Raw genomic sequence first — 27120 nt, forward strand, 5'->3', positions numbered from 1 at the left:
CCATTTGTGTTTTAGAAAGATCCAATTGCTACGCCTTGACCAGAGCCTCCCTGTTTCAGTCTCTCCCGACGAGGTGTGTCTCCGGGGGCCTGTCGATGCGGAAGAGCAGCTCGGCGGGCAGGAGGTAGCCCAGGTACTGCACGCTGTCGGGGCTGGTGTCCTGGTGGTAGTGCCCTCCTTCCCCGTGGTGGCTGAAACAGTGGGTGTGCTCCACGCGCAGGTCAAAGCCCTGTCACCAGAGAAAGGCCCGTGAACACGCGCTCATGTGAACTGTGGTTAAAAGTCCTGGGATAGTCTCTCCTTTGTACTGCGTATTTCCACGCATCTCAGAGCCCGCTCCAACCATTAAGCAGTGAAAACTTGCAAGATGCTTGTGAAACTAATAAGACAAAAGAAGAGGAGCTGTACAAGGCTTTACCATAGGACAGCAAAGAGAAAAGAATTTGGAAACCCTGACAGCCCCCAACTTTTGGTCTCAGTCTCACAGAGATTTCCTTTTTTTTTTTTTTTCTTTCTTTCGATTGGGATTAAATAAAGCAGTCACACCAAGGAACCCCTACTGGAAATGAGAACCCCTTTGCACTGAATGCCACAGACCCATGTGATAAAGGGACAATCTCTACTCCAATTCTGAGAGCCAGCTTAGATGGAAATGGGAAGAATAGTGAATAAAGTAACAACTAGCATACTAAACTGTGAGATCAACCCCAACAGTTCTATATATCATAGAATGGTAGAATGGTTGGAAGGAACCTTTAAAAATCATCTAGTCCAACCCCCCTGCCATGGGCAGGGACATCTTCTACTTGATCAGGTTGCTCAAAGCCCTGTCCAACCTGACCCTGAACACTTCCAGGGATGGGGCATCCACAGCTTCTCTGGGCAACCTGTTCCAGCGTCTCACCACCCTCATCGTAAAAAATTTCTTCCTTATGTCCAATCTAAATCTACCCTCTTTCAGTTTAAAACCATTGCCCCTTCTGTCACTACAGGCCCTGGTAAAAAGTCTCTCTCCATCTTTCTTATAAGCCCTCTTGAAGTATTGAAAGACCACAATAAGGTCTCCCTGGAGCCTTCTCTTCTCCAGGCTGAACAACCCCAACTCTCTCAGCCTTTCCTCACGGGAGAGGTGCTCCAGCCCTCTGATCACTTTCATGGCCCTCCTCTGGACCCGCTCCAACAGGTCCATGACCTTCTTGGGGCCCCAGAGCTGGATGCAGCACTCCAGGTGGGGTCTCACGAGGGGGAGAACCACCTCCCTTGACCTGCTGGCCACACTTCTTTTGATGCAGCCCAGGATACGGTTGGTTTTCTATGCTGTAAGAGGATACTGATGAGTAATGCTATGGCATTTGAATGCCATCTTCTACTGCTGTCTCTGTAGTGACACTCAAACATTTCCAAAACCATAGGCTTAGCCGAGTGCTGCTGAGCTTGCAGGGGACAGAAATGGGAGTAACCCTGCTGCATCCACTACACAAGTTGTGTTGGTTCTAAATGGAGCAGCTCTTGATGGCTGTTTTCAAAGTACTCATCAGATGATTCTGGGAAGATGCACACAATTTAGCCTTAGGCCAAAGGCTGCCACATAATGACACAATAAAGTCACACCCTTGAACATATCCAAGCCTACAGCATGTCTCATTTAACTCTGGAAAAAAATGTTTTTTATATTACTTATGACTGCATTGTTATTTATAAAATAGTCATTTTCATCTATGGTTTCCTGGTTTCTTTTAAATAAAGTCTTCCTAATGATGAACATCTTAATGGCTTTTGAAACCAGATTGTTTTTATCCTGAATTGTTTGCTGTTGAATTTAGTGCTTCTGAAAGATGCTAGATAACTTTCTAGCATGAGGCTTTGCAGACTTTGATTTGCATCGGCAATTATGAGACACACGCTTCACATATTTCGACACAGCATTAGTAGAGACAGTTTTTATGAAAGTGAACTACATGAACACATAGCTGAACAAGCTTCCATGCTCTTGACATTTCTCCTGGTGTGGCCAGCAGTGAATACAAACTATGCTGTTGGGTTTGGGACGCAAACACTTGTGCACTTGCAATTGGAACTGAACCATTAAGTTCAATCCACTATGAACAGCCACTAGGTTTCAGAACGGACTGACCTAGCCTCACTTCAAACCAGTGACAGAAATGAGAAGCTTCTATTTCATTACAACACCTCTGGAAGAGTTTAAGACAATATATAGACACTCCTGTTCTTAAAAGGAAAATCACATCCAAGACAAAATTCATTACAAGTCTCAGTTTACACTTAGAAATGAGAAAGAGACTCACTGGATCTCTGGAAACTATTACTGGCTGACAAATCAGCGGAGCCTTCATTTCGAAGAATCTGAGCCAGTTATTCACATCCTCATCGGTATTCAGAGGACAGGCAGAAAATTCTGGAGGCTACAGCAAAAGTAAAAGCTTTATAAGTGAAAGGAAGACACTTGTACCAAGATACTTTTTCTCTAGCAACTTTCCTTCACTTTTCCCCTCCCCACTACTCTGTTCACATTCCTTCTTGCCTAAAAGCAGCTGACCAGTGCCCATTACTGTGTTTCTGCCAGAAATAGAAGTGCCCAGAATATTGCTTCTTTCATTGCTCAGGTAGCGGGAGAACTACCGAAGTAAGGATTGTCCTCCTGGTACATTTTAGAAGCTCATTTATTTTTAAAAAGTCTATTGCTTCTTATAAGTATCATCTCAGTTCACATATTTCATTTCAATTCATGTTACAACAGCTCTACAGTTCTTTAGCTGCCCATGGATTTCAAAAGAAAAGATGACGGTATTAAGCCCAAGTAATACAGCATCACTAGTTTTGTAACGTCAGTTTTGTAATGTCAGCTTCTTACGTTAATACACTGCTTATCCTAACAGTTTATGCATACATTTAAAAATACAAAAGAAAGTCAAGGCACTGAGATGTTACACCCTGATTTATACTTCTGTTTTCAGAAGGATGAAGAAAGTTATATGAATTGAGAACAACTTACCATAATGTGAATCTTTGCTTTCCCCTTCTGAATGATAAATGTACCACCCATCCCAACTGGCTTTTCTCCATAGTGTTTCTCTAAAATTTGTCTCAGACAAGACACAAAGTTAAGTTCCCCAGTTCTTCCATTGGCTTTCACTTCAATGACCTGGAGAATAAAGTTAATTTGTCACTGCTATCTCCTCCTGCAACAGTCTGCAAAGGTCTGTGGAAGCTGCTCTGAAATTCTCCCCAGCTTCTAACCCAAGATTACTTTTTGAAAATGTGAGTTTCCCTGCAAGTGCTGCTCTACTTGCATCCTTCCAGTACCTGACCAACTGTCTTTCCTGACTTCCTGTTCAATGCTAGCTTTGCCTTTGAAGGGTGCTGGGCAGCAAGCTGTTTACTCATACATGAGACAATGATATAAGCAACCCCTTTCTGTCCACCAGCTGGCTTCCACTCTGTTATAAACTCTTGGAAATGGAGAAGACTGCTCAGTTTCCAGTAGTCAGGTTTGTGACTGCTCTGCCAACACCTCTTTGTGCTAGCTGTGTTGGGGGAAGCACTTCTACAAAAAAACAGACAAGTGCCCAGACCTGATTTACACAAGTACCTTGTACAACCATTACCTTAAATCGCTGCTAGTTTGGACTGGATTTGTATGGATGAATTATGATGGAAAAGTTTTAATAAACTAATATTTATCCCTCAAAAATTCAAATGCCTCTCTGTCTCCACCAATTCTTCCCCTTGTTTACAGGCATCAGTTCCTTATGTTTGGATATTTCTTTCATGGAATTACTACTTTACTATTATCACAGAAAACTGATAGGAGAACATTGAAACATGAGTTTCCCTTCAGCCACAAAGCTCTAGAAGCAAAGTCACCTTTGATCCAAGTACGTACCTTACCAGGTTGGCCCTCACTGGCATAAAGGTTGGCCAACAGCCCAAACTCACAGTCAGTATATTTACTGCTGTACTTCTCAAGCAGGCACCCTTTATCTGCAGGATTTATCTGAGCAACGTAGCTTCCATTTACAGCAGGCTTTTTTTCACTCTTAGTTTGAACAATAGGGATAAGCTGAGAAAAAGAACATGTAAGAACAAGTCAAGTAAGTCAATAAGAAAAGAGTAAGAGTCAGTCAAATGAACAGAACTCATAAATGCAATTTAAGCTTTGGACCATGATCCCAAGAAATAATCCCCTTCATCACACAGCTCTGTCTCTCAGGATGAGGTCTGTACTGGTAAGAAAAATGTACTAATATTGTAATGTAATTGAAAACTCTGGGAAACAGTTTTACTTTTTCTGGAACGTTAAATTTAATGTTATATGAAGATGAATGCTAGTGTTGAAAAAAAAGAAGGGAAAAAAAGAAGGAAAAAAAGTCTAACCATTGAGATCTGAGGCCTGCATGCAAGTATTGGAATTCTATGTAATACTTTCTCAGTGCACAGTAACAACCACTATTATAGTGGCCCAGATTAATGCTGAGATGGACTATCTCATCTGCCAATAAATGCATCAAAAGGAGACAGCAAGACCAGAGGTTTATGCTTGAAAAGACTCTGACTAACCAAAGCCTCCACAGGCAATAGTTCTTCATCTCCCGCCTCTCCTGCAGGTGATCATTTTGTATGTGGCATCTTTAAAATTTACAATGGTAGAACAAAGCCATCCCAGAAGGCAAAAGACAGGGAGTATTTCAAAGACATTTACCAGTAACTTTGACAAGCATTTCTAAATCTTGTTATTAAAACCTCTGGTAAGGTCTTTGTCAATCAGTTTCAAAAAATCATGTTTCTTGCACCCTTCAAAGCAATCACATGCTTCCCGGAGAATTACAAGTTAAAAATTAATCTTTATTATCTCAACAGAATGCACCTCTGTGGATGGACCTCATCTGAATTCCTTCTAATGTGTTTTATGTGCTTCTGGCATGAATGGTGTTTATTAAATGTTTTGTTGTAAATGGGAAATACCCAGCATGATACTGCTATACTATTATGATACTTCCATTAATTCATTGAGAACCATCACACTTACTTACTGACCTCGGCATTTACTCCAAGACTCTTAGATGAAGCAGCTCCAGCTCCAAGAATGAAAGCTCCAGGCAGCTCTATGTCTTCTGCAACCGTATTTAGATCGTAAACCTGTGAAAGAGAAACAATCCTTTGATTTCGGTGTGGTGCTCTGATCCGGAATTGTCATTCTGTTCACTGTAACCTCTGGATGCATTTAATTCACAACACCCTCATTAGTATTTTGGATAATTAGGTTGAACACAGTTTCTGAACAACACAACATTTGGCAGTAACAAATTGGGTACATGTCCATTTGTTTTCTGAAAGGTAGAGTCTGCTTGTATGTTCCCCTGCCATTTTACCCAAAAACTGAATTATTGTTCTTATTGAAATTTGTACTTCTGTAAACTAAAAAATGGAAGGGAATATCATATAGAGACAGATGGGGTGAGGTGTCAGAAAGGAGGTACGATATTCTTGGAAAAGGACAGTAACGTGAATCCAGTGTTGGCCTGAAAATGCAAATAAAGCCAGTTTTTACAAAGAAGCGTGGCTGTGACTTGAAATCACAGGCATGCAGCAAGCCATATATAAACATGCAGACAAGCCCCTTGTTTAGTAGTTCCTTCCATGGCTCCAGTCACAGATGGTATGTTTCCAAAACTATCTTGTATTTGAGGGCAGGAGAAGATGAACCATCAACCATGATATGCTATTTTTGCTACAATGTGTAAGATTTCCTGACATAGTCTATGTTTAACACACGTCAGAATCAATCTCATAAAACACGGAAAAGTAAGCCTCTTTCACAAGTGGAGTCTTATAGTATCTGTTAGTCCTTAGTTTTGTTTATATTTCAACAAGATACTGCTTTTCTTTTTACAAATGTATTAAACCCCACAGCTCCAGGAAAAACTCACTTTTTCTTTGTGTACAACAGGTATGAGGTAAGGAACACCTCCCACATCTGCTATTCTAGGCTTTCCGCAGATTCCTGGAAGAATACAGCCAGTTAGCTTGGTAAAATACTTTTTCCTAATAATCTTAAATGAGCATGCAGTCTAACCCACCAAAGAACTGGTTCCTCCAACTTATAATACCCTTTGAGAACACTATTTCCGTAGCATGCTTAGGTAAAGTGTTGCACTATTAAGAAGTCCAAGGACAGTAAGCCCTAAAATGATTCACAGTAGGATTTAATGCTAGGCAACCTGTTGTAAAATTAACATTCTCTAAGCACAAAAAAATATTAAAGTGGGCAACACTGCCATTTGCCAGTTCTCCAGTAAGATGCCCTCACCACACAGTGGATACACCCACTGGGACTCCACTTGCAAAACTTCAGCAAAGCTGGATGCCCAAGGCTCAGGACAATTCATCCCACTTATTTGGACATGTATTTTAAGAAGGGATGAATCACCTTCTGGAGGTGTTTCTTTCACTACATTGATGACAGAGGGAACTCAGATGAGTAGCACAGATGACATGTCTGTCTTCCAGACAGCTAATGTCAAAGAAAATTAATCCCGCTCAGAATAAGACAGTTTCACTTTGTCGATATACATGAATGGCAGGAGTTTATGTTAAGAAAAAAAAATTATGACAACTACTTGGTAATGACTTGTCCTTGTTCATACATCAACTAGGAAGCAAGTCCAGGAATAAAATGTAGCTTTCCTCTCATGCATATTCTTTACCTGAAAAACAATTTAAGTTCTCCCAACATCTTTAGAAGATCCAAACCAAGCTGGATCAGGTAGAAAGAACTGGAGAAGCCTTAGTGGAAGACAGGAATGCTAGGTTACCTTTAGCAGGAAAGTTGAAGGGTTCCTGAGTCAGATCAGGACAGTCTACAACAGAGACTTGAGCATCAGCAAAGTTTTCCTTAAGCCCTTTCTGCAAAACTATAATAAAGAATAATGGCAAAGTTAGTGACAATGAAAAATTACCAAGAGTTTGACAAGTTACTAACAACAATAAATACATCTGTTCAGGCTTTATTTCAGCAAGCTACATTAAAGGACTTATGCTTACCCTAAGTAACTCCATTGATTTAAATGCTACTGTCTGTAGGCACTTGTTTCCTGAGTCAGAGCTTCAGGAAGAGCAAAAGCTTGTTCAGATAATTGTTAGCTACCATGTTAATTCATTTTAAGAATTTTTAAAACCTTTTAATTGAAACACAATAACTCACTGCTCCTAGTAGCACTAGGAGCAGCACAATGTGAAGTAACATGGGTAAACTTAAACCACATTTAGCAGTGGGTTTGCTTCACAAGAGCAGATGATTATGATCACGGTTAAATATCATGCGAGAGCAAAGGAGGAAGTAAGTTTTAGCTAAAGTGACAATCAGTTCTTTAAATATATTAACTAGACTGTTTGCAATAGCTTGGTTATAATCTCAAACTGTCTCTGCTGTCTGGAGACTTCTGCTGTCACAGGATATTGCCTGTCATGTTTACGTTCACGTGGAGATTCTCTGGCAAGTGTCTGTACAAGACAGATAATGAATGGTGCTGATTATAATGGGGCTGACAGCCCTAAATCTAAACTTTTGGTTTTGCTTCATATCAGTGTTTTCAGGCTCAGAACCTGCAAAGTCACTCAAACAACAGGGAGGATTCTGACTTAGACAAGTGCACTGTTGACCACAAGGGTCAGTAGAAGGTACTTGGCAGGTTTCTAAATACATCTCAGTACCATCTGGTAAGTGGAAAAGGACAATAAAAGGGCACTCCTCAAATTATACTCAAGAGCTGAACAGCAACAAAATTCACAGCTTACAGGAGGTCCTCAGGACAGACCGGGGGAAAAAAGGAAAATTCTGGTTTGTGACTCATTTTTTCTGCTACTGTTTTAAGCTGTTCTGCTGCAAGTAGATGCTGTTCTCTGCAGAGCCCACAGGTCTATAGCAGCCCTGGCCTATTGCCCCAGCCTGACAGCTACTGGGTGAGAAAAGCACTGAGAACCACCTGGGGTACTGCTGGGACCACACTTTCTCAAAGCATGGAAATGTCAAACTGACACAGATTTGGGAGAGTGGCAGACTGAACTTGAAGACCTCTCTGAAAGAAAAAAAACCTTTAGTACATCTGCTGCAGGAGACAGACAGCCAGAAGGAATAATGCGTCTCTACTAGGGCAAGGAAAGAAGCTCATGAGCAGGTGGGTTGGACCAAATCATCTCCACAGGTCCCTTCCAACCTCAACCATTCTGTTATCCTGAGCCCGTTTTGTGAAGGCTTTGGAAAGAAACAAACTAAATAAAATGTTTCCTGCCGCCTGGTTCTAAGGCAATCACCAAAAGAGGAGTCTCTAGGTTCAAGCAAGAGCACCTGCCATGCTATACTGCATACTTGCTCAAAACACTTAGCTGTGTTTTGAGTAGTCCTGAAAAAGAAAGAAATACTAGAGGGTAGAGGAGGACAGATGATCTCGTATGTATAAGTAAGTTCGGTCTGTTATTGTCAAACTTTCACAACCCATGCGCAAGTCTGCAAATGCAGCAGACAGTTTTAAAGGGTTTGAGAGCCTGTTCGTGTGCTTAAATATCATTGGGGTTTGAGGGAGGAGTCACTGTTTGCTTTAAGGAAATAATAGCATATAGAAAAATAGTGCTTTTCTTTACACTCAGTGTGCTAAGAGCAGGAACATTCTGCATGTACTAGCTGTAGAAAGGTTTTAATAAGAGCTTTAAGATAAGTTTGAAGAGTACATTATAAGTTTGTAAAAAATTACACGCTGCATGACTTACCCCCAGCAAGCTCCTCCAGACTTGGAACGTGAAAAGCAAACCTTTCAACTTTGGCCATTTCCTAAGTGGTGCTGATTTCTTCAGGTAAGAAATTACAATATACCGCGCTGTAAGAGTGACTGATCTGTCAACAAGGATAATAGTTTAATGATTAAAACAGGCCATTTTCAATATGTTACTTATTTTTCAATTTCACTCAAGAATACATAGACAACAGTAGAATTGTAGTTCTGCCATCAAAGGAAAGACTAACAGCTTCAATATTAATGTTAATTTTCTTAAGCGCTTTGGAAGAAGATGTGTCTGTCAGCACTATAGCTGGCTCAGAGCATTACATATGCTAGTCCTCAAGCTTACAACTGGCTGTAGGCAAAACACATCCTACACTGAATCCAGTTCAAGGGACAGGTCAGGAGATTTATCTGTCCTTTATAACCCTGGAGTCATAATTTGTTTTTGAAAGAAAACTGGGCGTTTCTGAGCACATTAGCTGCCTCCTCAGGTCTTCCCTCCCTTAATGTTTACTTTTCCAGCATTGGCTATGGTGGACTTTCAACCTCAGCTGTGACATGGTCTCCAGTTGATTCTGGGCATGTGTTTCCCCTTCCAGAGGGGAACAGGCTAGCAGCAAAATAGAAAACAACAGCAGCAAGTTCTGCAGTATCAGGCTCTGTACAGGTACAAAGCCTGTAACAAGTTTTGTTTGAACATAAGTTTAAGAACCCCTTTACAAATGAACTATATTTCAGTCAGCCTTGCAACAGCAAAGTCAGCTACTAGGGCAAACCACTGGCTCAGGGCAGAAACAGATGATTACACGCTACCTATAAATCAGCACAGCAATCATTAACTCCTTAGGCACATGCTTACTGCACACAGCGGAAAAAGACAATGGGTCCCACTTATCCAGATCTCAGGCCTTAGAGGAAAAAGCCAAAAACCTAATTACAATCCCAGACCTGACAGAGCTTTTGTTAGGAAGGACCATGATGTGAGCTAGCTGTTTATGTATACTTTTAGCTTCTATTTTAGAAAAATCCTAGCTTTTATGATTGTCAAAAATTGTAACTGTCCTTATACCATCAGCCTCTTAAGTCTGCATAAAGGAAAAAAACCCAGCGGAAAAAAGAAATAAAAAGAGTTGGGAGATCATAGCACTCACGTAACTGAAGTCTTGGAGCTCAAAGTTCTGCCACCCCAAATTACTGCTATAGCAAGCAGTAGAGAAAGGGAGAAAGACACCTACCTGTCATTCTCATCTTAGTTGGTCTTACCCATCTCCACAGGTGGCTCCCTCCCTCCTCTGGCTGTGGAGGAGAAAGTAAGAGGCTGGATTTGGTGCCTCTGGTAGAGTAGAAGCCTACTGTCAGATGGAGTGAATCATACCCCAAGACTTTAAGTGTGCACTGAACACAAGAAAGGGAGTAATTAGAGAAAGAAAGTGAGAAGATGGCTTTGGCAGCACTGTTTTAGATGATCCGCATCCCCTCAAGAACCTTTTGCCATGTCCAGAAGGAAGCTGTGCCAGCACTCAAGACACCAGTTGAAAAAGTCCTGAAACAGACTGAGAAGACAGGCTAGAACTGCTGTTGTGCAAAAGGCAGAGGCAAGACTTTGACACAGTTCAAATAAGTAGGCTCAAATATAACACCTAGACCATCACCTGCTCTTTAAAGGACAGTAGTCAGCTCAATCAAGAAAGGAGGGAAAGACTGTGGGAAAAGCTCAAGGTACCATAATAAACCCGATCTGATTGCTAGACAGTAGTCCTTACCCAGAAGAACACAAAAGAGAAGTAGATCCGTGAGTCACCACTGCAAGGAGAGCATTCACAGGGGAGTTTGTGTGGTGTGGGAGAGGGAGAACCTGAAAGGAGACAACAACAGACAATTAAGATCCATCACAGAGGGGCGGAGTGACATTGAATTACTACAGAAGACTTTCAAAGAAAGAACACAAATACTAAAGGGACGATAAGATTATTAGTCTGGGGTGGTGCAACAAGAATAGAGAGAACAAGCACCTAAAAAGACTTTAAAAGTCTATCTTTTTAAGAGGAAGAAAACATCAGAGAGTAGTCAAGGGCCAGGAGAATGCAGATGAACTGGGAACCATGATATTAATGGGGTAGGGGGGGTTGTCTAGTATCAAAACCTGAATTAAAACGAGTTTAGAGGGTAGAAGCCAGAAAGCAGAGGTTATAGGCAGGCTAGAGATGAGTCAAAGTGGGGGAAAAAAGAAATATCTGGGAAAAACTGAAGATGGCAGTCAGTGAGAGAAGATAATTTTAGCGATGACACCAAGAAGAGCAAAACATCTACAGATGCATCCGCAGAGGTTGTATTCCTCAACTGGGGCGAGGCGAGGAGATCCCGTCCGTGGCAGAGAAAGGCTGCAAGACAGCAGAGGCATCTGCTTGAGCGGCTGGGATTTGGGGAAGGGATGGGTGATGGCAGGGCAAGAACAGGCGGGCCAGGCGAGGCTGGGGTCCTTAGGGAAAACATCCAGGCAGTCAAAGGCAGCAAAGAGCGCTGGAGCGAAGAAACACTAAAGCTGACCCTGCACTTGGCGTGGCTGCGAGAGGAAAGAGGGGATTATTCAGGCTGGAGCCGCCAGCTCGGGGGAGACTGGGCGGCAGAGGGAAGGAGAGGCAGGACAGTAGTAACGGGAAGCCGACCGGTGCAACGAGCAGCTCCTCGGAGTCTCACAGCGAGCGGGAAGCGCGGGAACTGCGCCCTGAAGGGAGCCCGGACCCTCCGGGCGAGGCGGGGAACGGTTGAAGGGGGAGGCAGCCAGGAGCCGCCCCGCACTGCCCGTGCCTGCGAAAGCGCTGGCCGACGCTGGCCTGCAAAAGCCCTGGCCCCGCACCCGGCCGCCACTAGCGCCTGACCGCACGTACCTGCCCCGCTGTCCGGGCTGCGCGGCGGCACTGCCCGCCCCCACCGCGGGCCGGTCCCGGGGACCGCCCGCCCCGCCACCCCCAGCATGGCGGCGCCGGACCGCGGGCCTTTCCCTCCCTCCCGTCAGCCCGCGCGCCTCTCGCGAGCGCCCGGTGCTATTTAAGCTCTCGGGCGGCCATTTCGTGCCCTTTGTGCCGGCCGTGCGGGAGGCGAAGGCGACGGGGTGAGGGCGCGCTCGGCATCTGCCGCCATCCGCGGCGCTGGGGCGGCGGAGCGAGGGGTCCGGGTGAGGGGGGAAGAGTCGCGGCGGTATCGAGTCGTGCCCGCTCGCCGAGCGCCTCCGCTGAGGAGCCCGTCTGCGGGGAAGGGCCCGGGGCAGGTTGGCGGGCCGGCCCGGCCTGCCCCGGCGGGGGTTGTCCCAGGAGCGGGCTGTGTGGCGGCCGTTGGTGAGGGCCTCCTTGGGAGCGGTGCCCGTAGGGTGTCCCCGGCCTGTGGTAACTGGGCGCCCACGTACAAAATGTCTGCCGTGGCGCCGGCCCCAGCGCGCTGCTGGTAGCCGAGCTCGGCGAGGGGTGGCGAGCGGTGTGTCTAGGGCTGTTCAGCCTGAGGTAAATGTTGGCGAAGTAAGTGATGGCTCTTTTGGGAGGAGAGAAGTTCGTGTGAAATACTCAAGACAGTTACATGTTGGTTGTTTTTCTTCCCTAAAGGATCTGTGTGGCGTGCCAGCTGTTCAGAATAGAGCTGCAGTAGAGGCGGTGAGTGATGCTGAGCTGCTAACTGTAAGTACCAGCCGCAGCCTGTGTAGTTGGAGTGCCGTTGTCGCATGTGTTCTTGCTTTGATGTTAGGCCGTTCTGTTGCTGGGCGTTCTGTTTGTCAGGCTTTGCGTGAACCGATGTTGGTGGTGTGCCTGCAGTTCGTCCAGGCCATAGGTGCAGGTTGCTGTCAAAAATCACCTTTCTTCACAGCAAAGGGCAGGTTGGGCCCCTGTGCTGCTATTTTAAGTGCATTAGGGTGAGTTAAGGTCTAGTGTACTTCTAAGTCTGCATTTAATACAGTTTTGGAATGAAATATTTTCATTTTGAAAAATACAGCTGCTGTGAACAGTTAGATGATGCAAAAAGTCGTCTAAATGTAGACTGCTTGAAAAATCACTGATGTATGGCTGCAGCAGATTTGTGATATTTTTATTTTCTTTGTTCTGAGAATAACTTTGAGGTCACTGTAGCTTTATGGGTTAGAGAAGAAATGGAACTTAATATTTTGTTAACAGTCATGGCTGTTTATGTTCTACAGCCGTTTGTTCTGGCCTGCTATTCTTATTGTTTACTGGTAGTCTTTATGTATCTACTGTATTTTCAGACTTCTCAGTTTGCTGTTGCATACGTTTGTCTTCCCATGCTTTTGGGAAGCCTTCTTCCTGAATCTGTGCAGTAATCTGTACTCTGAAACATGAAACTGTTATCCAGACAATAGCAGGTTATCTGAGGATGTTAGATGAGTTCTGCTGTAGTGTCTTCAGATGCTAAATTGTGTGTAACAACATTTGAAATACTAATGGGTATGATGATGGGTTTGTGCAGATGTAAAAAGCACAGTAAAATTACAAAGTTACAGATCTACAGTGCTAGTAAATGACTAACAAGCAGGTAGAATAATTCGAGGCTATTGCATAGGAAGGACAGGTTCCTCTGCTATGTGTTTCAGTCCCTTTTGTATAAGACCCGGGCAGCTGAAGGGGTGGATTGGGTTGTCTCGCAAATTCAAACTGAAAATTAACATCTTGTTTGTGGGGTTAGTCTCCATGTCGATTAATAACCAGTGAACAAAGGGTTGATAGATTGTTGGAGCAGGAGGCTTTAGGTGTTGTGTAGCTAGCAAAAGAACAGAGGGAAGATGGCATTACTTCTGATGGTGACACTGTCTTAGATTAGTTTAAAAAGGCTGTAAACCACAGCGAAGTGAGTATTTGTGTATGGCTTAAAACTGCAGTATCCTTACAAGTATAAGAAGCTGTTGGCTATGTGTATGTGTGCTTATTTAAGGGAAAATGTATTCCTAGTAGGGAGAGGGTTAAAACATTCAGAACTTATCTCTACAAGTTTCTGAAGAATCTGATGTAACTCTGAAGTTAGTCTTGCTTTGAGTGGGAGTTGGACCAAAAGAGCTGTAAAAATCCCTTCTGACCTAAATTATGCTACGAATATCTTGAGATAAGTGGCTGCAACTTAACTGTTCCTCTGAAGGTTAATATGTTTGCTCGTGGTTCATGGGCAAATCTATGTTGAAGTTTGCTCACAGATTGTTTGTCTAAGTTTACCCTATTAGGTGGAGTGGTGGAAGGCTTGTTACCTGATTAACATATAATTTCTTTAATTCTCATTTATTTTTAGGGCAAACTGAAACATGACTGATACAGATGAATCCCGGGCTTCTGGTTCTGATTACCCTGATGCCCAAGAGCTAATATGCAGTCAGCAGAAAGAACCATATAAGGTACATTTATGTGAAACAAATGCACGGATGGAGTGTTCATGTTCAAGACAGAAGAATGCTGCTCCTGAGGAATCTTCAGATGAGCTTAACAATATTTGTAAATCATCAGCTGCTTCAGCTGAGGTTTTCCTGGACAGCAGTGATTCAGAAATGTGAGTTTTTATTTCTAGTTCATGTACAGAACCTGTGTGATACATCATAAAATTATATATTCTTTTGAAAGTAAATATTGTTTCTTCTTCAGCAATCTCTCTGCTGCTAGTGGCAGTGAATACCATCCTAAGTGCTCTGTTGTACCTTCAAAGCAAAAAAAGAGATCTCTACCTTCAAGGCAACAAGCAGAATCTGTTACAGGAGTGCCTGACAATGAAAGTTCAGATTCTTCTCTGTCTCCTCAAAGTCCAGTGAAATCATTGGAAACTTCCAAAAAGCAGAAGTCAAAACTCAATTTGAAAGCCATTTTTGCCTATCACTTCAGAGGAAAGAAGTTTAAGGCTGCTGCACACCGCAGATACAAGGGTGGCTCAGGGAAGAAGAAGAAGAAGAAGAAAAAGTATCAGAGCACACAGATGCGCACCGGGAGGCCACCACTGACAGCCTCACCACAAGAGCAGAAGAGAAGGCTTCTAGATAGAGGCTTTCAATTTCCTTTTGTTGAAAAACATTATGGGAAGAAACACATTCCCTTAAAGATGGTTCTTGGCTATGAGGTGAGTCCTCTGTTTTGTGGGATAAATGTCTTATTCTTGTATTTAGTCTAAAAATAGTGAATTTAAATTGGGTATGTTGTGCTGCTACCTGGTGTGCTACAATGTAACAAATTGTGTTTATTTTTGTTAAACAGGACACTTGGTGTTGTCTGTTTAATGCCTTTAAGACAAACACAGGTAGAATACATGTGTCAATTTAATATTACACTTCAGTTGATAACATACTTTCTTTCTTTGCTTTATAGTGATATTTAAGATCTCACCTGATGTGTTTTTCTGTAGCAAGCAGCTGCAAAGGGATATTTCCAGTACATTGAAGTGCTTAAATATGAAGAACATCTCAAAAAGGCTTTAAAAGCCCTTCAAGCTAGTGAAGACTTAGAAAGAGAATGTCTGGCAGTACGGAAACACAAATACTTAGATGATGAAGGCCCAATTTCCCCTATCCAGGAGGTGAAGTAAGTTTGTCTTGATATTTTTAGGTGGTATAAAACTTGCTTTTTTGTTCTTAACTAAAATCTAAGTTTGTGTGTATACAGGTAGATGCATGACATCCCACCCCAGCCCACCAGCTCTTGGTTAGCCCCAGCCTGTTTGCTGGAGTGGGGTGGGCGTCAACACTGCTTTAGTCACAAATCCAAAACAGCACCGTACAGGCTGCTATGAAGAAAGTGAACTCCATCCCAGCCAGACCAGTACAATCTGCTGCTGTGATGGTTGAGGAATTTGGGAGGTAGTACAGTTGCTTGTAGTAGCATGTGATTTTGTGACAGAGTTGTAGGTATATCAAGTTCAGTTCCTATGCTGTCCTTTTAGCCTATATCAACATTGGGTAATTAGATGTGAATATCTGCTTATGAAAGCATTGTTTATTTTGGGAACAAAACACTCAGCCACTTGGGATTCTGTGCTTGTAAATGTGACTTGGAACTTCTCATAGAATTAGGTATTTTTGATCTAAAGACCAATCATTGTTTCAAGTGGTGATTTGTACAGTCTCATTAAAATGACATGGTAGAAACTTTTTAAAACATATTTCCTGAAATTATTTCCTCTATAGTTATCCCAAATGAAGAAATTGAGTGTTTTTATGGCAAAGACTAAAGGACATTTTTTATTTTCCTTTTTACTTTATTAAGTAAATTGAAGTATCATCTTAGGTCTTTCTTTATGATCAAACAGTTAACTTGCAATAAAGGGATCAGTAAATCAGCAAGAATACTTAATGTGGTAAACTTAGCGCCTTAGAACTAGAAAGCCTAAGAGACAGTGTAAAGATACAAAGCTGTCTTTCAGCTACTGTTCACTTTAGTAATCACTTAAACTGCTAATTTATGTGAGTTGAAGTATTAGGGTTAGCCTGTAAAATGAGTAACAATAATTAGTTTGCCCTCTTACAAAAGAGCAGAAGAAACAAAGTTCTGTAGAATAAATGCAAGCCAGCCCACCCAGACACACAATTCTTTATATAAAATGAGTACTAGAAGATTTTCTAGGTTTTGGAACCAGTCCTCCCCGTGACACTTGTTGAAACCATAGTGCTAAAATGGCTTCATCTCTTTTTGGGGAGTTCTTTATTTCTTGAGAGAAAAACCGGTGTGTGGACAATAGGGGAATTGAATTTCATATTTGTGTTTCATGGCAGTATGGAGATATTTCTTAGTTGTAGTATCAGGAAGACAGGTGCGTACTCTTGTTAGCTGAGGCCTGTCCTCTTGGTTGTATTCTGCTTGTTTTCTAACTTGCTGACTTTCTAGCCTGTTTGCCAGTGTAATCCTAAATATCTCAATATTACTGTTGATATCTACTACTAAATCTTTGTTCTGCTGCTAAGCACTGCTTGTGTTCTGCCAGTGTTGCTAGTTAGGATGCAGTTCTGCTGTTAGAAACTATAATTTGAGAACAACCTCATGTAAAGTAGTATTAGCTTACACCTGCAAGCTGTAGCACTTCCATACACATGAAGAGAAACCAGGGGTTGTGGTAGGAAAATAGTTCACACGTTTTAGGCTACTGTAAAAGTACAGAGCTTGATTTGAATTTTTATATTTCAGTGATGATGACAGCTTGCATTCTGATAATCAAGAAGACCTTGATGCCAGAGTAGTGGTGAGTAAATATTCCTTAACTTGAGAAACTCTCTAACCTTCTTTCTCTCCTGAGGTTAAATAATTAGTAGATAATGTTTGAAGTACTAAATTCTTGAGCTTAGATCCAGAGTGAACTGTGTGATACCTGTGAATCTGGATCTGTAATGCAGAAGGAAGTTGTTTTGAGAGTCCACACTCTCTGCTTTGAAATAATGCTGGAACGTATAGGAATTCTGGAGTTCTCTGAAGAGTTCTTAAAGTTTGCAAAGTTGCTACCAAAATCTTACCTTTAAGTATCTCAAAACTAGACTTGTGAATACTTCTGTCTTCCATTTTCTTAGGATAACAGCGCATTCATTATAAGCAGTAAAATTCCCAGTAAGAAAAATCAAAGCCAGAAACGGAATGTGCAAAATCGGCTGTGAAGTGATCAAAGTAGAGGAGGAGGACGACTGTGCTGCTGAGAACTCTGGGCTTCTGTAAGGATCACCTCAGTGAACAGAAAACTAAGAAACGAGGTGGCAGTGTTCACTCTCCAGATACCTTTTCCATGGCCTACTTCATTTAAAACACTAGTCTGAAGTCAATGTTGTGAGCTATCAACCAAGCAACCTAGTCAGATTTGGATAAAGGTGAGTATATTGGGCTTCTGTCCGGGACAGTTACAAACAAGTATAATCTGTATTTTTGCTAAGCCTTTAAGTGTCTTCTGTGCTGTCCTGTATCAGGTGTATAATATCGTTGATTCAGTGGCTGATAATCTTGCTGAAATGCTAGCTTCTGCATCTTGACTTCTTGGATGTTAACCAATTGATTATAGTATTTATGTAATTAAAAATAGGAAAACAAGTTCCAAATACTGTAACATGGCAGCAGCACAGTATAGAAAGTGTATGCATTTGCATACATACATATATACATGCTCATGTTACAAAGGGCAAGTTGGACCCCTTTCTTTCATAGCTGACTTTTGCGAGTGGTACTTGAGTGATTATTTTTCTGTATCTTAAGGAAATGCAGGTTGTGCTTTGAAATACTTTGAAAGCTGAGTAAGGGTTGAAGACAGAATTGAAGCTTAATGTGTATCTTTGTGCCAACAGTAAAAATGTAAAAGTGGTTAGTCAACTTAGACAAAAGTCTATCGCAAAATATGGTTCGTGCATTTGAATGATGATAAAATCAGTTTGCGTGATTGAGGTTGACTATTCCATGCAGGATAACTTCTCTGAAAACTAATTCTCTGCTCCTGAATCTAATAAGATAATCTGAAGTTACAAGTTATCTTAAAAATAACTGTAGCAGCATAGTGAATCTTAGATAAGATTCCTTTTCCCCTCTTGCCCTCCTCTGTCCAGAATGGGGTCTGATGTGAACGTGACTAAGCAGAAGATGAAAGCTCTTTATAATGACAGTTCTTAACAAGCATTGTCCCAATTGTAAATACCTTTCTCAAAGGTGTTTAAGACAGTTGGAAACATGACTAGTGAATGTTTAGAAACGGTCTGAATGTTGCTAACTCCTAGATGACAAGGCTGTCTTGGTAGTGGTAGAAATAAAAAACTGCTTGGAGAGTTTACCTGTGGATCAATAAGATGTAAATAACTGAAGGGTGATCTGCCTTGCTCAAATAATCAAATCTGTCAGCAACAAACTAACAGCTGTTCAGCAGGTAAAAGCAGTCTGTGCTGAACAGGGATGTTTTCAGAAAGACTCAAGATCTACTGGTTTAATTTCCTTCAAAATGTCATTGACAATCTGAGATTGACAATAGGTGCTATGTATAATGAGAGCAGGTCAAGTTGCATTCCCTATATTATTGAATTAAGGTCCCAAATCTTTCTAAATCTTTCTAAATCTAAATCTTTCCCAAATCTTTCTAAAGGAAGTTTGGGGTTTCCCAGTTGCAACTTGGTAGCTCTAAGGGAGTGAGACTGCAAAAATTACTCTTCATTAGTTGAAGATCACATTTAATATTGGTCCAAAATTAATGGCTAAATGTAACTCTTTTAGGCATCTACCTGAAATACTCTATGGCTTGAAAGACTCATCCTGGATCTAGGAGTGGGGTGCTTGCTTGGTAAGGCATAGCGAGGTGGTATGCGGAGTCTCGCTCATTCTGCAGTTCATGTGATGAATTTTTCTGTTCAACTGCTGAGTGACTCAGAAATGAACTAAATTTCAATTCTGATTAGAACTGGATAAATACACATGAAAATCAAGCTTATTACAACTATTAATTGCTTGCTGAAACATAACTTTTGTCTTTAGGACTCTTCACTTATTTGACCATATCTGATAGTTCTTATCACTTTTTTCTTCTAGTTTATGTTCCTTTTGGAAGATGAAATACTGATCAATTTTCTTGATGCGCAAGGTAAGCTGTTACTTGGTTTGCAGTTCCTATTTTCTTCAGGTAGCTTTTTTGCTTCACAAAATGTTTTGGAAAAACAGTATTCTGTAGTTCAAGTATGAATACATCAGTGTTTCATAGCTGTGCAGCTTCTGTGTGAAGCTTCCAAGGTATTGAGTTCAGCGCAACCTTTCTTTTATCAGTCTGACCAAAATTAGAGCCTGTAGCCTCTGCTTGAATGAAAACTAAAACTTTTGAGTTCTTCAATACCTGTATATTAAATGCAGTTTTTGTTAGAAGTTACATACAGAAATACTTTGGTTTCACCTGATATTGAATGCTGCAGGGCAACTTAATCTGTCTGATTTGGTTTGGACACTACCTGGGATCTTCTATGCTGAAGATGTTGGAGAACTACTGTACACTTAGTCTCCTGGTGGTGCCCCACCCACACTTTCTGTACAGGCGTGTATCATACAGCTGCAGCTTCTGATTGCTTCCCTGTGGTAAAATTTCATCTTAATGCATGTCCCATGCAAGAACAGGGAGGACAGCAGAAAGAAGCTGGTAGTCTTGCACATATGTATTACTAAAGCTGTGAAAATTTTTACTGTAGGATGTTACCAAGTTTGCATGGCTTCAGGACAGTCTAGGAAATAGCATGGAAGAAAATGCCATGTAAGATTACTGGACAGGAAAACATCTTTAACACGGGAAGGCCTGAGCTGAAGCTGGGCAAGTAATGAAACCTTACAAGAACATACTTAAGTAAGAGGACAGGAACAGAGCATCTTATTTGGTCATTGCTATAGTAGGGGTACTGGACTAGATAACATATTGGTTTGACACAGCATAAATTGTTCTTATGACAGCATATCTGATACTGAATTTCTTGCTACAGTTATCTTAGTTCAAACTGCACCTGTCTCTAGAAATAGAATACACAGTAATGGAAGGTGACCGTTACTCCATTACGCCACAGTAATGGAAGGTGATGTTACTAATGGTAAGTATATAGTAAACTGAGAAATAGCTTCAAATGCTGTTTCAAAAATAGTGGAAAAATGAAAGCTGATACATTCAGTCTGTTCCAGCACGTGTTCAGTTTTTGTCTGTTGCTGTAGACAAAAACCTGGAACCTAGTGCTTAGAAAAAACCCTTCTTTTGCAACCCACAGCTGATGAACATATTAGTTGTGTTACTTATATGAAGGGACAATATTTGCATGTATTCAAACAGCAGTTCATTCAAATACTGACAGATCTAGGGCATGAGTTTTGTGTTCCAAATTTGCAGAGGTGTAGTTCAGTTATATTGATTTCTTTCCAGACTTGGCAGATGAACACATCAGCTCTGCAGCAGTGAGCAGTTGTAACTTTTTTTGGAGTGCTTGAATTCTTATGGCTGTTCGCTGGCCTTCTGATGTACAAATCTATTACTTCAGTGGACTTTTCTAGAACGTGTTAGCGAAAGAAGTAAGTTTTGTTTCTGCTGCACTTCAGCATAAGAGTATTGTATTTCTTCAGACAAGTACTGTTCCCACAGCAAGTAATCAGTCTAATTTTGTGCACTGGATGGTATCTGCACCCAGCAGTATCTTCCTGACAGGGTGTTCAAAAAGCAGTGCTACAGTATTTCAGCAGCTGGCATCGTTGGTTTTCATGCAGATGTGCTGGTTAAACTTGGTATTTCTGTTGAAACAAGTAGATTGAAAGTTTCTTATTGGGAAGCTTGTCAAATACAACATTGAAGAACTGTTATGGGATAAAAGTATAGTTAAATCAATGACCTTGTTCCAAAATATTTCTTAAAGGGGCATTCCTGTGATGTCTGGAACACAGTGGGGAACCTCTACTTAAGGGTAAGTATTGAGGAAATAGTTGTTTTTTCCTAGGTGGAGGTAGTTGGATGAGGATCATAAAAACTCAAGTCTTAGCTTTTTGGTTGCCTTTTTACAAAGAAGCAATATTTTATTTTGAAACACAATTCCAGGTGCCAGAAGGCAGCAGCTAGTGACATGTTTTTTTAAAGTTAGCTGGCTAGGCTTCAAAACCAGAAGCTACTCTACAGACATTGTGAAGAGTTAATTGTTATGCCTTGTTATTCAGCAGATAGACACAACTCACTGTGTGTCTGAATTGAAAAACGGGGCTAGAAGACTAACAGGTTATGCTTTCCTCACTGTAAAGTTAATTGCAGTGGTGACAATGAGACCTGTAACAGGTTTACTTAGTGGGACAGTTACACAAACATGATCCAAAATGCAGCTCTGTACAATCCCAAGGATTAGCTTGTTTTGATGTTTTTGAATTCTGCATCCTGCCTACTAAAGGAAGTAGAATTAGCAGGTAGAGGAAATGCATGCAGTGCTGCATTCTTGTAGATGGTTTATTAGAGCATATAGAGCATACTTGTAAGCTTAATCGTATGTCATACGTGTTTTCTTTACATCACAGTACCAGCTGGCTGTTAGGCGACTCCCTTAGTTGTATCGTCTGTGCCACAGTGCTCCAGTTTCTTAAATTGCAGACAGATTTTGTTGATACTTGTGTGACGGACTGGGCCATGGCTCTGATTTTGAAATAAATGCTTTGTTTTGGCATTAGCATAACTGGACTACAGTATGCCTGCTTCATATTGAGTATAAAAGTACCTAAGTCTTTGTAAATTACTAAAATACTGAAGAAACTTGGAACTGTTGCTCAAATGCAACAATTTATTTCTTTTTAGGAAGTCCACAGGATAGTCCAGTCTGAACTAGCGTCTTGGTAAGTTAGTGTGACAGATTATTTTGTTTTTTTTAACCCTTGCCTGTTGCAGCTTAGCTGTCTGTCTTTAACTTGGCGAGCTGGCGAGAAGATGCAGTGTTGCTTTAGGAAATGTAAAGAGCTTATCTTCCCCCAAACTTGAGAATGCTGTGAGGAAATTGTTGTGATGATTGGCAAAATGTTCAACTGCTCTGAAGAGCATGAGTGAGAATAGCCTTTCTGAACAAATCTACATGAGCATCCTTTTCATGTGACTTTATTTTGGGCATCTGTTCTGAGTATTTAACAGCAGTGTTTTGTGTCAGTGAGCAAAGATCATGACTGTGTGACTTGCTTATAAAATAAACAGAAAATTAAGAGCTGTCAAATTAAATAGGATAACATTCAGACATTATAGTGGCTTTAAGTGTGATTCCAGGGAGAGAGGCTGTCAGAAATGCCTGTGGTGATTAGAAATCATTTAAGTACTAAGTACTGCTCTAGGTTCTGCTGGTTTGTGTGCACATACATGTTGGTCTGTAACCTTCTGTTGCCTTTTCAGGTGGTATGTAATGGGAGAAAATGAGAGAAGAAATACAGGATGCAATTTCACAGAAATCTGAAGCCCCTTCTAGGTTAGTATGACATCTGAGGGTCTGCATATTCCTTAATGGTTGAAGGGCTCTGGTTTTTAGTGGCTGGTAGTCTACATCAGATCAAGCTTACTGACTTGTGGAGGGTTTCAGGGACTCATTTCAACACTAAGTTACTGTGTTTTCATGTAGTATTCACTGTCTGTTAAATGAAGAATTTATTTTAACTTTTGATTTGTCCAAAGAACACTCATACAAATTTCTCAGTCAAAAAGCAGGTAGTCAGCTTAACTGCTTAAACTGATAGTTTTACTTCTATAAGTAAGTTAACACTTAGCAGGAAAGTTATAGGGAGGATTCTGTTTGAGTACAGTTTTGTAGTTAATTCCTTTTCTTGTTTGCCTTTCAGGTAACATAACTTTTAATGTTAAAAATTCTTGCTAATATGAAGGAGTTACTTCATCTTCCCCAAATGTTAGTGTAACATTAGCCCTCCTCCTTCCTCTAAATGTCTTGAAACAAGTTAAAAAGACACTTGGTAGGATCTGTATGAGATGCCTTTCCAGTCTGCTTGATTTTTATCTATTGTGTTAATTTATAGTATCAGAAATGGTGAGGTCTATCCCGATAGGATCTCCTCTGTAGGTTCGTGTCGTTGGAAATGCCTCACAGAATAAACTTGTGGTTTCGCTTTACCCATTGAACTACCTGTTAGCTCTGTGGGATAAAACTGCAAGACAAATCTTAATGTAGCATCCTAGGAACCGTAATAATGCATTATGTTCTCCTTTAGGTACTGACTTACACTTGTGATCAAATGATGAAGTGATTCAAGTGGAAAATCTTGGTAAGATTTGAAAGGTGGTGTGTTCTGAGACTTGAGGTGTAACCAACATTGGATTACATGGGCTGAACTTACTTTTCAGCCAGGTTTTTGTGTAGGTACCTGACTTCCAACATTACTTCTTGTGGTTTGAGTTTTCTGGATGGCTTTAAACAACCTATTCCCCCTTTGATCACAAAGGAGTGATTCCTTATTTCTTGTTTTGGTGGCTGTAGGTAAGAAGAGACAGCACTGGTGTCTCTCTGAGGTTGAAGTGACTTCATAAACGTGCTGCATTGTTCTGTGTCAAGTAGATGCTTGATAGTTTTGTACTGAGCAGCAATATTGGGTTTCATGCCTGTAAGCTTCTGAGTTTAAAGAGTTAATCTGTGAGCAGCTCAGCCAGTTTACTACTATACCATTAAAATTCCTGGCTTCTGTTCTGTAGAATACAGAGTTTAAAGTAAAACAAGCAAAATATTCTGGAAGAAGTATAAATCCTTCATGGTAGGAATATTGAAAAACTTAAAAGAATTCTGAAGCTGCTGTTCCTGTTAGGTGGAATTCATGGAGTCTGTTTTCCCTCTTAGTTGCATGGCAGCTTATGTGAAATGAAGAGTACATAAGTTTAGCTTATCACTAGACACTAACTGGTGCATACAAAAAGCTTGAATCTTAAAACGAGCAGTTGTGGATGAGGAACTACTGCAGCTCTTGCACTGTATGGTATCTGCACCCAGCAGCATTCTCCTGATGGGATGTTCAAAAAACAGTGCTAGAGGAGTTCAGCGTTTGGCATCGTTGGTTTTCATTCTGCTGTGTCTGTTAAACCTGGTATTTTTGCTGATACAGTCTTTGTCCTCTTCAGGGATTTAAGTGTACTTGCTTTCTATTCTCATGTTCCAGTGTGAGAACTGGATACTGGCCTCTGGAACTTGGCAAGTGCATTCAGCTGCCTTTTTTTTTTAAACAGGTCCTTTTAGATACAGAAGAATGAATTTTGCTGTGTTAAAAGGATTGGCTGTGGAAGATAACCTGTTTGACAGGTAAGCACTGAGCTACTTGTCAGTTCAGATGGTTTCATGCCACTTTACAGGTTGTGTGTTAAGTTGGTATGACTCTAGAACACTGAAACCTCAGCAAACTGTTCTAGAGAAGTGTAGAAATGACTGGGCAGTGATCACCCCAGATTTTGGCAGTATCTGGGCAGGTTGCTTATCTGCAAGTTACTCGTCTGTGTGTATATATACTTTAAATGGATGTCACAGAGTTATGCAGCAATTTGCAGTACTGGTTTCTGAAGCAAAGACTGCTATTGGTTGTGAGGAATTTGTCTGTACTTGGAGCTTTTAACAGATTTTTAGGCCTGTTGGTATACAACTTGGCTTACATATTTGCATGATTGATGAGTCCTTAACAAGAAAGGATGGGCAACTGGAATATTGGTTTAAGTCCCAGATTTAAGTTGGTAACAGCAGTGAGAGGAAGAGAGTACCTGGTCATTACCAAGGCTGCTAGGATGTTGCTGTTCCTAGTAAGGCGTGGACATGACCGTAAAGCAAGTCCATCAGACTCTTGAATTGCCACTAAGTCTTAAATGGCACTAAGTCTGCTGGGAATAAAGCTTTAGTTGTGGGTCAGACAGTTGCTCTCTTCTGCTGTTAAGATGAAAGCAAGTTCCTGCTGAGGAGTAGGTATGTGGCTCTATCCTTGGGCACCTCTAACACTTAAGCTACAGAGGAACAAAAGTTCTAGTTAGAACCTTTGTGACTTGGACTCCAGAAGCTGCTAAGAGGATGGTGGTTGTGCACATGGAAGCAAAGAGGGGAGACAAAAGCCCACTCCATGCAATTTACATCCAACTTCTGTTTGTTGTAACTCTTCACTGGCACTAACCAGATCTGACTTTAACCCACAGTGTCTGCGACCAAGTCACTGCATCTCTGAGGGGTGAGAAACACTGCCTGAGTGCCACCAAAGCAAGTCTGAAGGTAAGAGTGCTCAGCAAAATTGCTGGTACTAAAAAGAAATTCAAGGTCACTTCAAAGAGGGTTTGCATGGCTGGAAAACCAGCAGCTCTTAACGCAGTGACCACATATTGAAATCCTCTGCAGGATGCTGTGGACACTTGGTGTGTGCTATGGTCTATTTATGAGGAGATACACCTTATGTATTGAGGCTTCTTTGAGTGAAAAAGGATGTTTATATCTACTACCCTCAGTGTTTTTTGAGATGCTAATGTAGGGAAGAGGCTGCTCAGTTTCATTCTGAAACCAGCTGACTTTTGCAGCATGTGAAGTTGGAGAACAACATGTTGACACCATTGTGGCACGAGCAGTCTTGTAACTGAAATTCTGCTTCCTTTTCCCTTGGCAGTATGATACATATTTCTAGAGCTGTGTGGAAGTCTTAAGAGTGGATAATCCTGGAACAACTAGGTGAGGGAGGAAAGCGCAGGGTGGGAATGTGATGGGCACTGTGAGTAGTTACAGGAAGCAGAACATTATGATGCCTGGGGAGATGGCATTGGAAATCATGCTTTTGCCCCTCAACAGCTGAGTAAGGGGTGTATGCATATGTTACCTGCATTACTGCTTTTATACCAGCAGCATGTCCTGAAATTTAAATTGCCTCAGACTAGAGGAAGATGGTGGAGTTCAAATGGCTTTTCTTTTGAGTAAAAGTGCTAATAGATGCTTTTCCTCTCTCAGGTCCTGGTGATGTTGTTCCAAGTCTGCTGCAAAGAACTGCACAGCTCTTCCAAATAGAGAAGGAACCTGAGCTAGAGTGTTTATTGCAGTAATTTAGAATTAAACATTCATTCTAACTTCCCTTGCTGCTCTGTAAATTGAAGTAGTGCATGTTATTTGGAACCCAGTTCAGAGGCAGAGGAAGCCTTTGCCCTTACCCCTTTCAGTTGTGACCTGTCTGTTTTGCCCTCCTGGAAGCTGTGGTGGCAAAGCATAGGATGGGTACTTAGCTAGCTCTTCTGCAACACCAAGCAGGTACCTCTGTTGTAATTTGACTGGAAGAAGCTGCTATCACCTGGTTTCCCTCACTTCCCTGTCACTGAACTCCACTGTGCTAAAGCTCTGGAGAGGTATTTATTCTGTACAGAATGTCACAGCATGTAAATAAAACTGATGGGTGAAAGCTGCAGCCTGGGTTTATTTCCTGTTGCTATACTGTAAGCAAACAAAGAGGGGCTGAGTAAATCATGGTGGCTGATCCCCTATGGCTTGCTGGTAGCAAAGTGTAGTCTTGGGTCTCTTCCCTTCTGACCAGTATGAGAAAGGAGCAGGAATATTAATGTGTAAGCCTGAGCTGCCCTTGGAGAACTACAAGGGTGAAGGTGAGAGACTATACATAGTGTAGCTCCAGTCTTTGCATTGTCAAAAGCCTCTACCTCACTTAACTCCGCAGAATGGCAAGCTGGTTCTGTCTTTGGCTCTTTACATAGAAAGGGGGCAACAAATTGCTTCAGCTACTGCAGTAGCAGACTGAAAAAATCAGTGAAAACAAGCCTAAGTTGTAATTAATTGCTCATCAAAAATAAGCTAAGACTCTTCTCTGCTGTATTTATTTGAAACAGGACCAGATTTAATGCAATTACCCTGCTCTTCCACCTG

At 41.4% G+C, this 27120-nt stretch overlaps 2 protein-coding genes and 8 non-coding genes across 31 annotated transcripts; 9 read left to right on the top strand and 1 right to left on the bottom strand.

The window, feature by feature from the left end:
* Positions 1 to 55: 55 nt before the first annotated feature.
* On the bottom strand, positions 56 to 11789 carry C1H11orf54 (chromosome 1 C11orf54 homolog). 8 transcript variants are annotated; one of them, XM_072850736.1, is made up of 11 exons: positions 11684 to 11789; positions 10559 to 10650; positions 10031 to 10091; positions 8785 to 8908; positions 6834 to 6932; positions 5949 to 6022; positions 5056 to 5157; positions 3905 to 4081; positions 3014 to 3163; positions 2307 to 2423; positions 56 to 229 (listed from the first exon to the last, which is right to left on the bottom strand). In XM_072850736.1, the coding sequence occupies exons 4-11, from the start codon at positions 8840 to 8842 to the stop codon at positions 56 to 58; spliced, it is 951 nt and encodes a 316-aa protein (XP_072706837.1). In that variant the 5' UTR covers positions 8843 to 8908; positions 10031 to 10091; positions 10559 to 10650; positions 11684 to 11789. The 8 variants fall into 8 exon arrangements, with proteins under 8 accessions (XP_072706837.1, XP_072706836.1, XP_072706838.1 ...); XM_072850735.1 differs by lacking the exon at positions 11684 to 11789 and adding an exon at positions 11462 to 11671; XM_072850737.1 differs by lacking the exon at positions 11684 to 11789 and adding an exon at positions 11106 to 11246.
* A 26-nt stretch (positions 11790 to 11815) lies between these two features.
* TAF1D (TATA-box binding protein associated factor, RNA polymerase I subunit D) lies at positions 11816 to 26650 on the top strand. 15 transcript variants are annotated; one of them, XM_072850716.1, is made up of 18 exons: positions 11836 to 11907; positions 12392 to 12463; positions 14076 to 14330; positions 14402 to 14888; positions 15171 to 15346; positions 16943 to 16997; positions 17320 to 17610; positions 18989 to 19055; positions 19301 to 19352; positions 20230 to 20334; positions 20658 to 20803; positions 21142 to 21189; positions 22059 to 22096; positions 22638 to 22710; positions 23462 to 23515; positions 24465 to 24537; positions 25410 to 25482; positions 26203 to 26650. In XM_072850716.1, exons 3-7 carry the CDS (start codon positions 14089 to 14091, stop codon positions 17401 to 17403), a joined length of 1044 nt encoding a protein of 347 aa, XP_072706817.1. In that variant the 5' UTR covers positions 11836 to 11907; positions 12392 to 12463; positions 14076 to 14088; the 3' UTR covers positions 17404 to 17610; positions 18989 to 19055; positions 19301 to 19352; positions 20230 to 20334; positions 20658 to 20803; positions 21142 to 21189; positions 22059 to 22096; positions 22638 to 22710; positions 23462 to 23515; positions 24465 to 24537; positions 25410 to 25482; positions 26203 to 26650. The 15 variants fall into 15 exon arrangements, with proteins under 15 accessions (XP_072706818.1, XP_072706817.1, XP_072706814.1 ...); XM_072850717.1 differs by lacking the exon at positions 20230 to 20334 and having other exon boundaries at positions 11816 to 11907; positions 12392 to 12439; XM_072850713.1 differs by lacking the exon at positions 20230 to 20334.
* On the top strand, positions 19100 to 19171 carry LOC140646757 (small nucleolar RNA SNORD5). The gene has a single exon (XR_012040562.1). It is a non-coding gene; the product is annotated as a small nucleolar RNA SNORD5 (small nucleolar RNA).
* On the top strand, positions 20421 to 20547 carry LOC140646751 (small nucleolar RNA SNORA40). The gene has a single exon (XR_012040556.1). It is a non-coding gene; the product is annotated as a small nucleolar RNA SNORA40 (small nucleolar RNA).
* Positions 20895 to 21033, top strand: LOC140646742 (small nucleolar RNA SNORA8). Its single transcript, XR_012040547.1, has one exon. It is a non-coding gene; the product is annotated as a small nucleolar RNA SNORA8 (small nucleolar RNA).
* Positions 21422 to 21553, top strand: LOC140646745 (small nucleolar RNA SNORA1). The gene has a single exon (XR_012040550.1). It is a non-coding gene; the product is annotated as a small nucleolar RNA SNORA1 (small nucleolar RNA).
* Positions 22253 to 22325, top strand: LOC140646741 (small nucleolar RNA Z40). The gene has a single exon (XR_012040546.1). It is a non-coding gene; the product is annotated as a small nucleolar RNA Z40 (small nucleolar RNA).
* On the top strand, positions 23280 to 23411 carry LOC140646747 (small nucleolar RNA SNORA18). Its single transcript, XR_012040552.1, has one exon. It is a non-coding gene; the product is annotated as a small nucleolar RNA SNORA18 (small nucleolar RNA).
* LOC140646743 (small nucleolar RNA SNORA8) lies at positions 24207 to 24345 on the top strand. Its single transcript, XR_012040548.1, has one exon. It is a non-coding gene; the product is annotated as a small nucleolar RNA SNORA8 (small nucleolar RNA).
* Positions 25526 to 25655, top strand: LOC140646744 (small nucleolar RNA SNORA25). Its single transcript, XR_012040549.1, has one exon. It is a non-coding gene; the product is annotated as a small nucleolar RNA SNORA25 (small nucleolar RNA).
* Positions 26651 to 27120: the final 470 nt, after the last annotated feature.

Source organism: Ciconia boyciana, chromosome 1, assembly GCF_034638445.1.
Source record: "Ciconia boyciana chromosome 1, ASM3463844v1, whole genome shotgun sequence".
In the NCBI taxonomy this organism is placed as follows: domain Eukaryota; kingdom Metazoa; phylum Chordata; class Aves; order Ciconiiformes; family Ciconiidae; genus Ciconia; species Ciconia boyciana.

Coding starts and splice junctions, on each gene's coding strand:
- C1H11orf54 (XM_072850736.1), bottom strand. CDS start 8,842: ATGGCCAAAGTTGAAAGGTTTGCTTTTCACGTTCCAAGTCTGGAGGAG. Junction 4,082..5,055: donor GTCTTGGAGTAAATGCCGAG/GTCAGTAAGTAA, acceptor TCTTTTTCTCAG/CTTATCCCTATTGTTCAAAC. Junction 3,164..3,904: donor GTGAGGGCCAACCTGGTAAG/GTACGTACTTGG, acceptor TTTATTCTCCAG/GTCATTGAAGTGAAAGCCAA.
- TAF1D (XM_072850717.1), top strand. CDS start 14,089: ATGACTGATACAGATGAATCCCGGGCTTCTGGTTCTGATTACCCTGAT. Junction 14,889..15,170: donor AGATGGTTCTTGGCTATGAG/GTGAGTCCTCTG, acceptor GTTTTTCTGTAG/CAAGCAGCTGCAAAGGGATA. Junction 15,347..16,942: donor TCCCCTATCCAGGAGGTGAA/GTAAGTTTGTCT, acceptor TTTATATTTCAG/TGATGATGACAGCTTGCATT.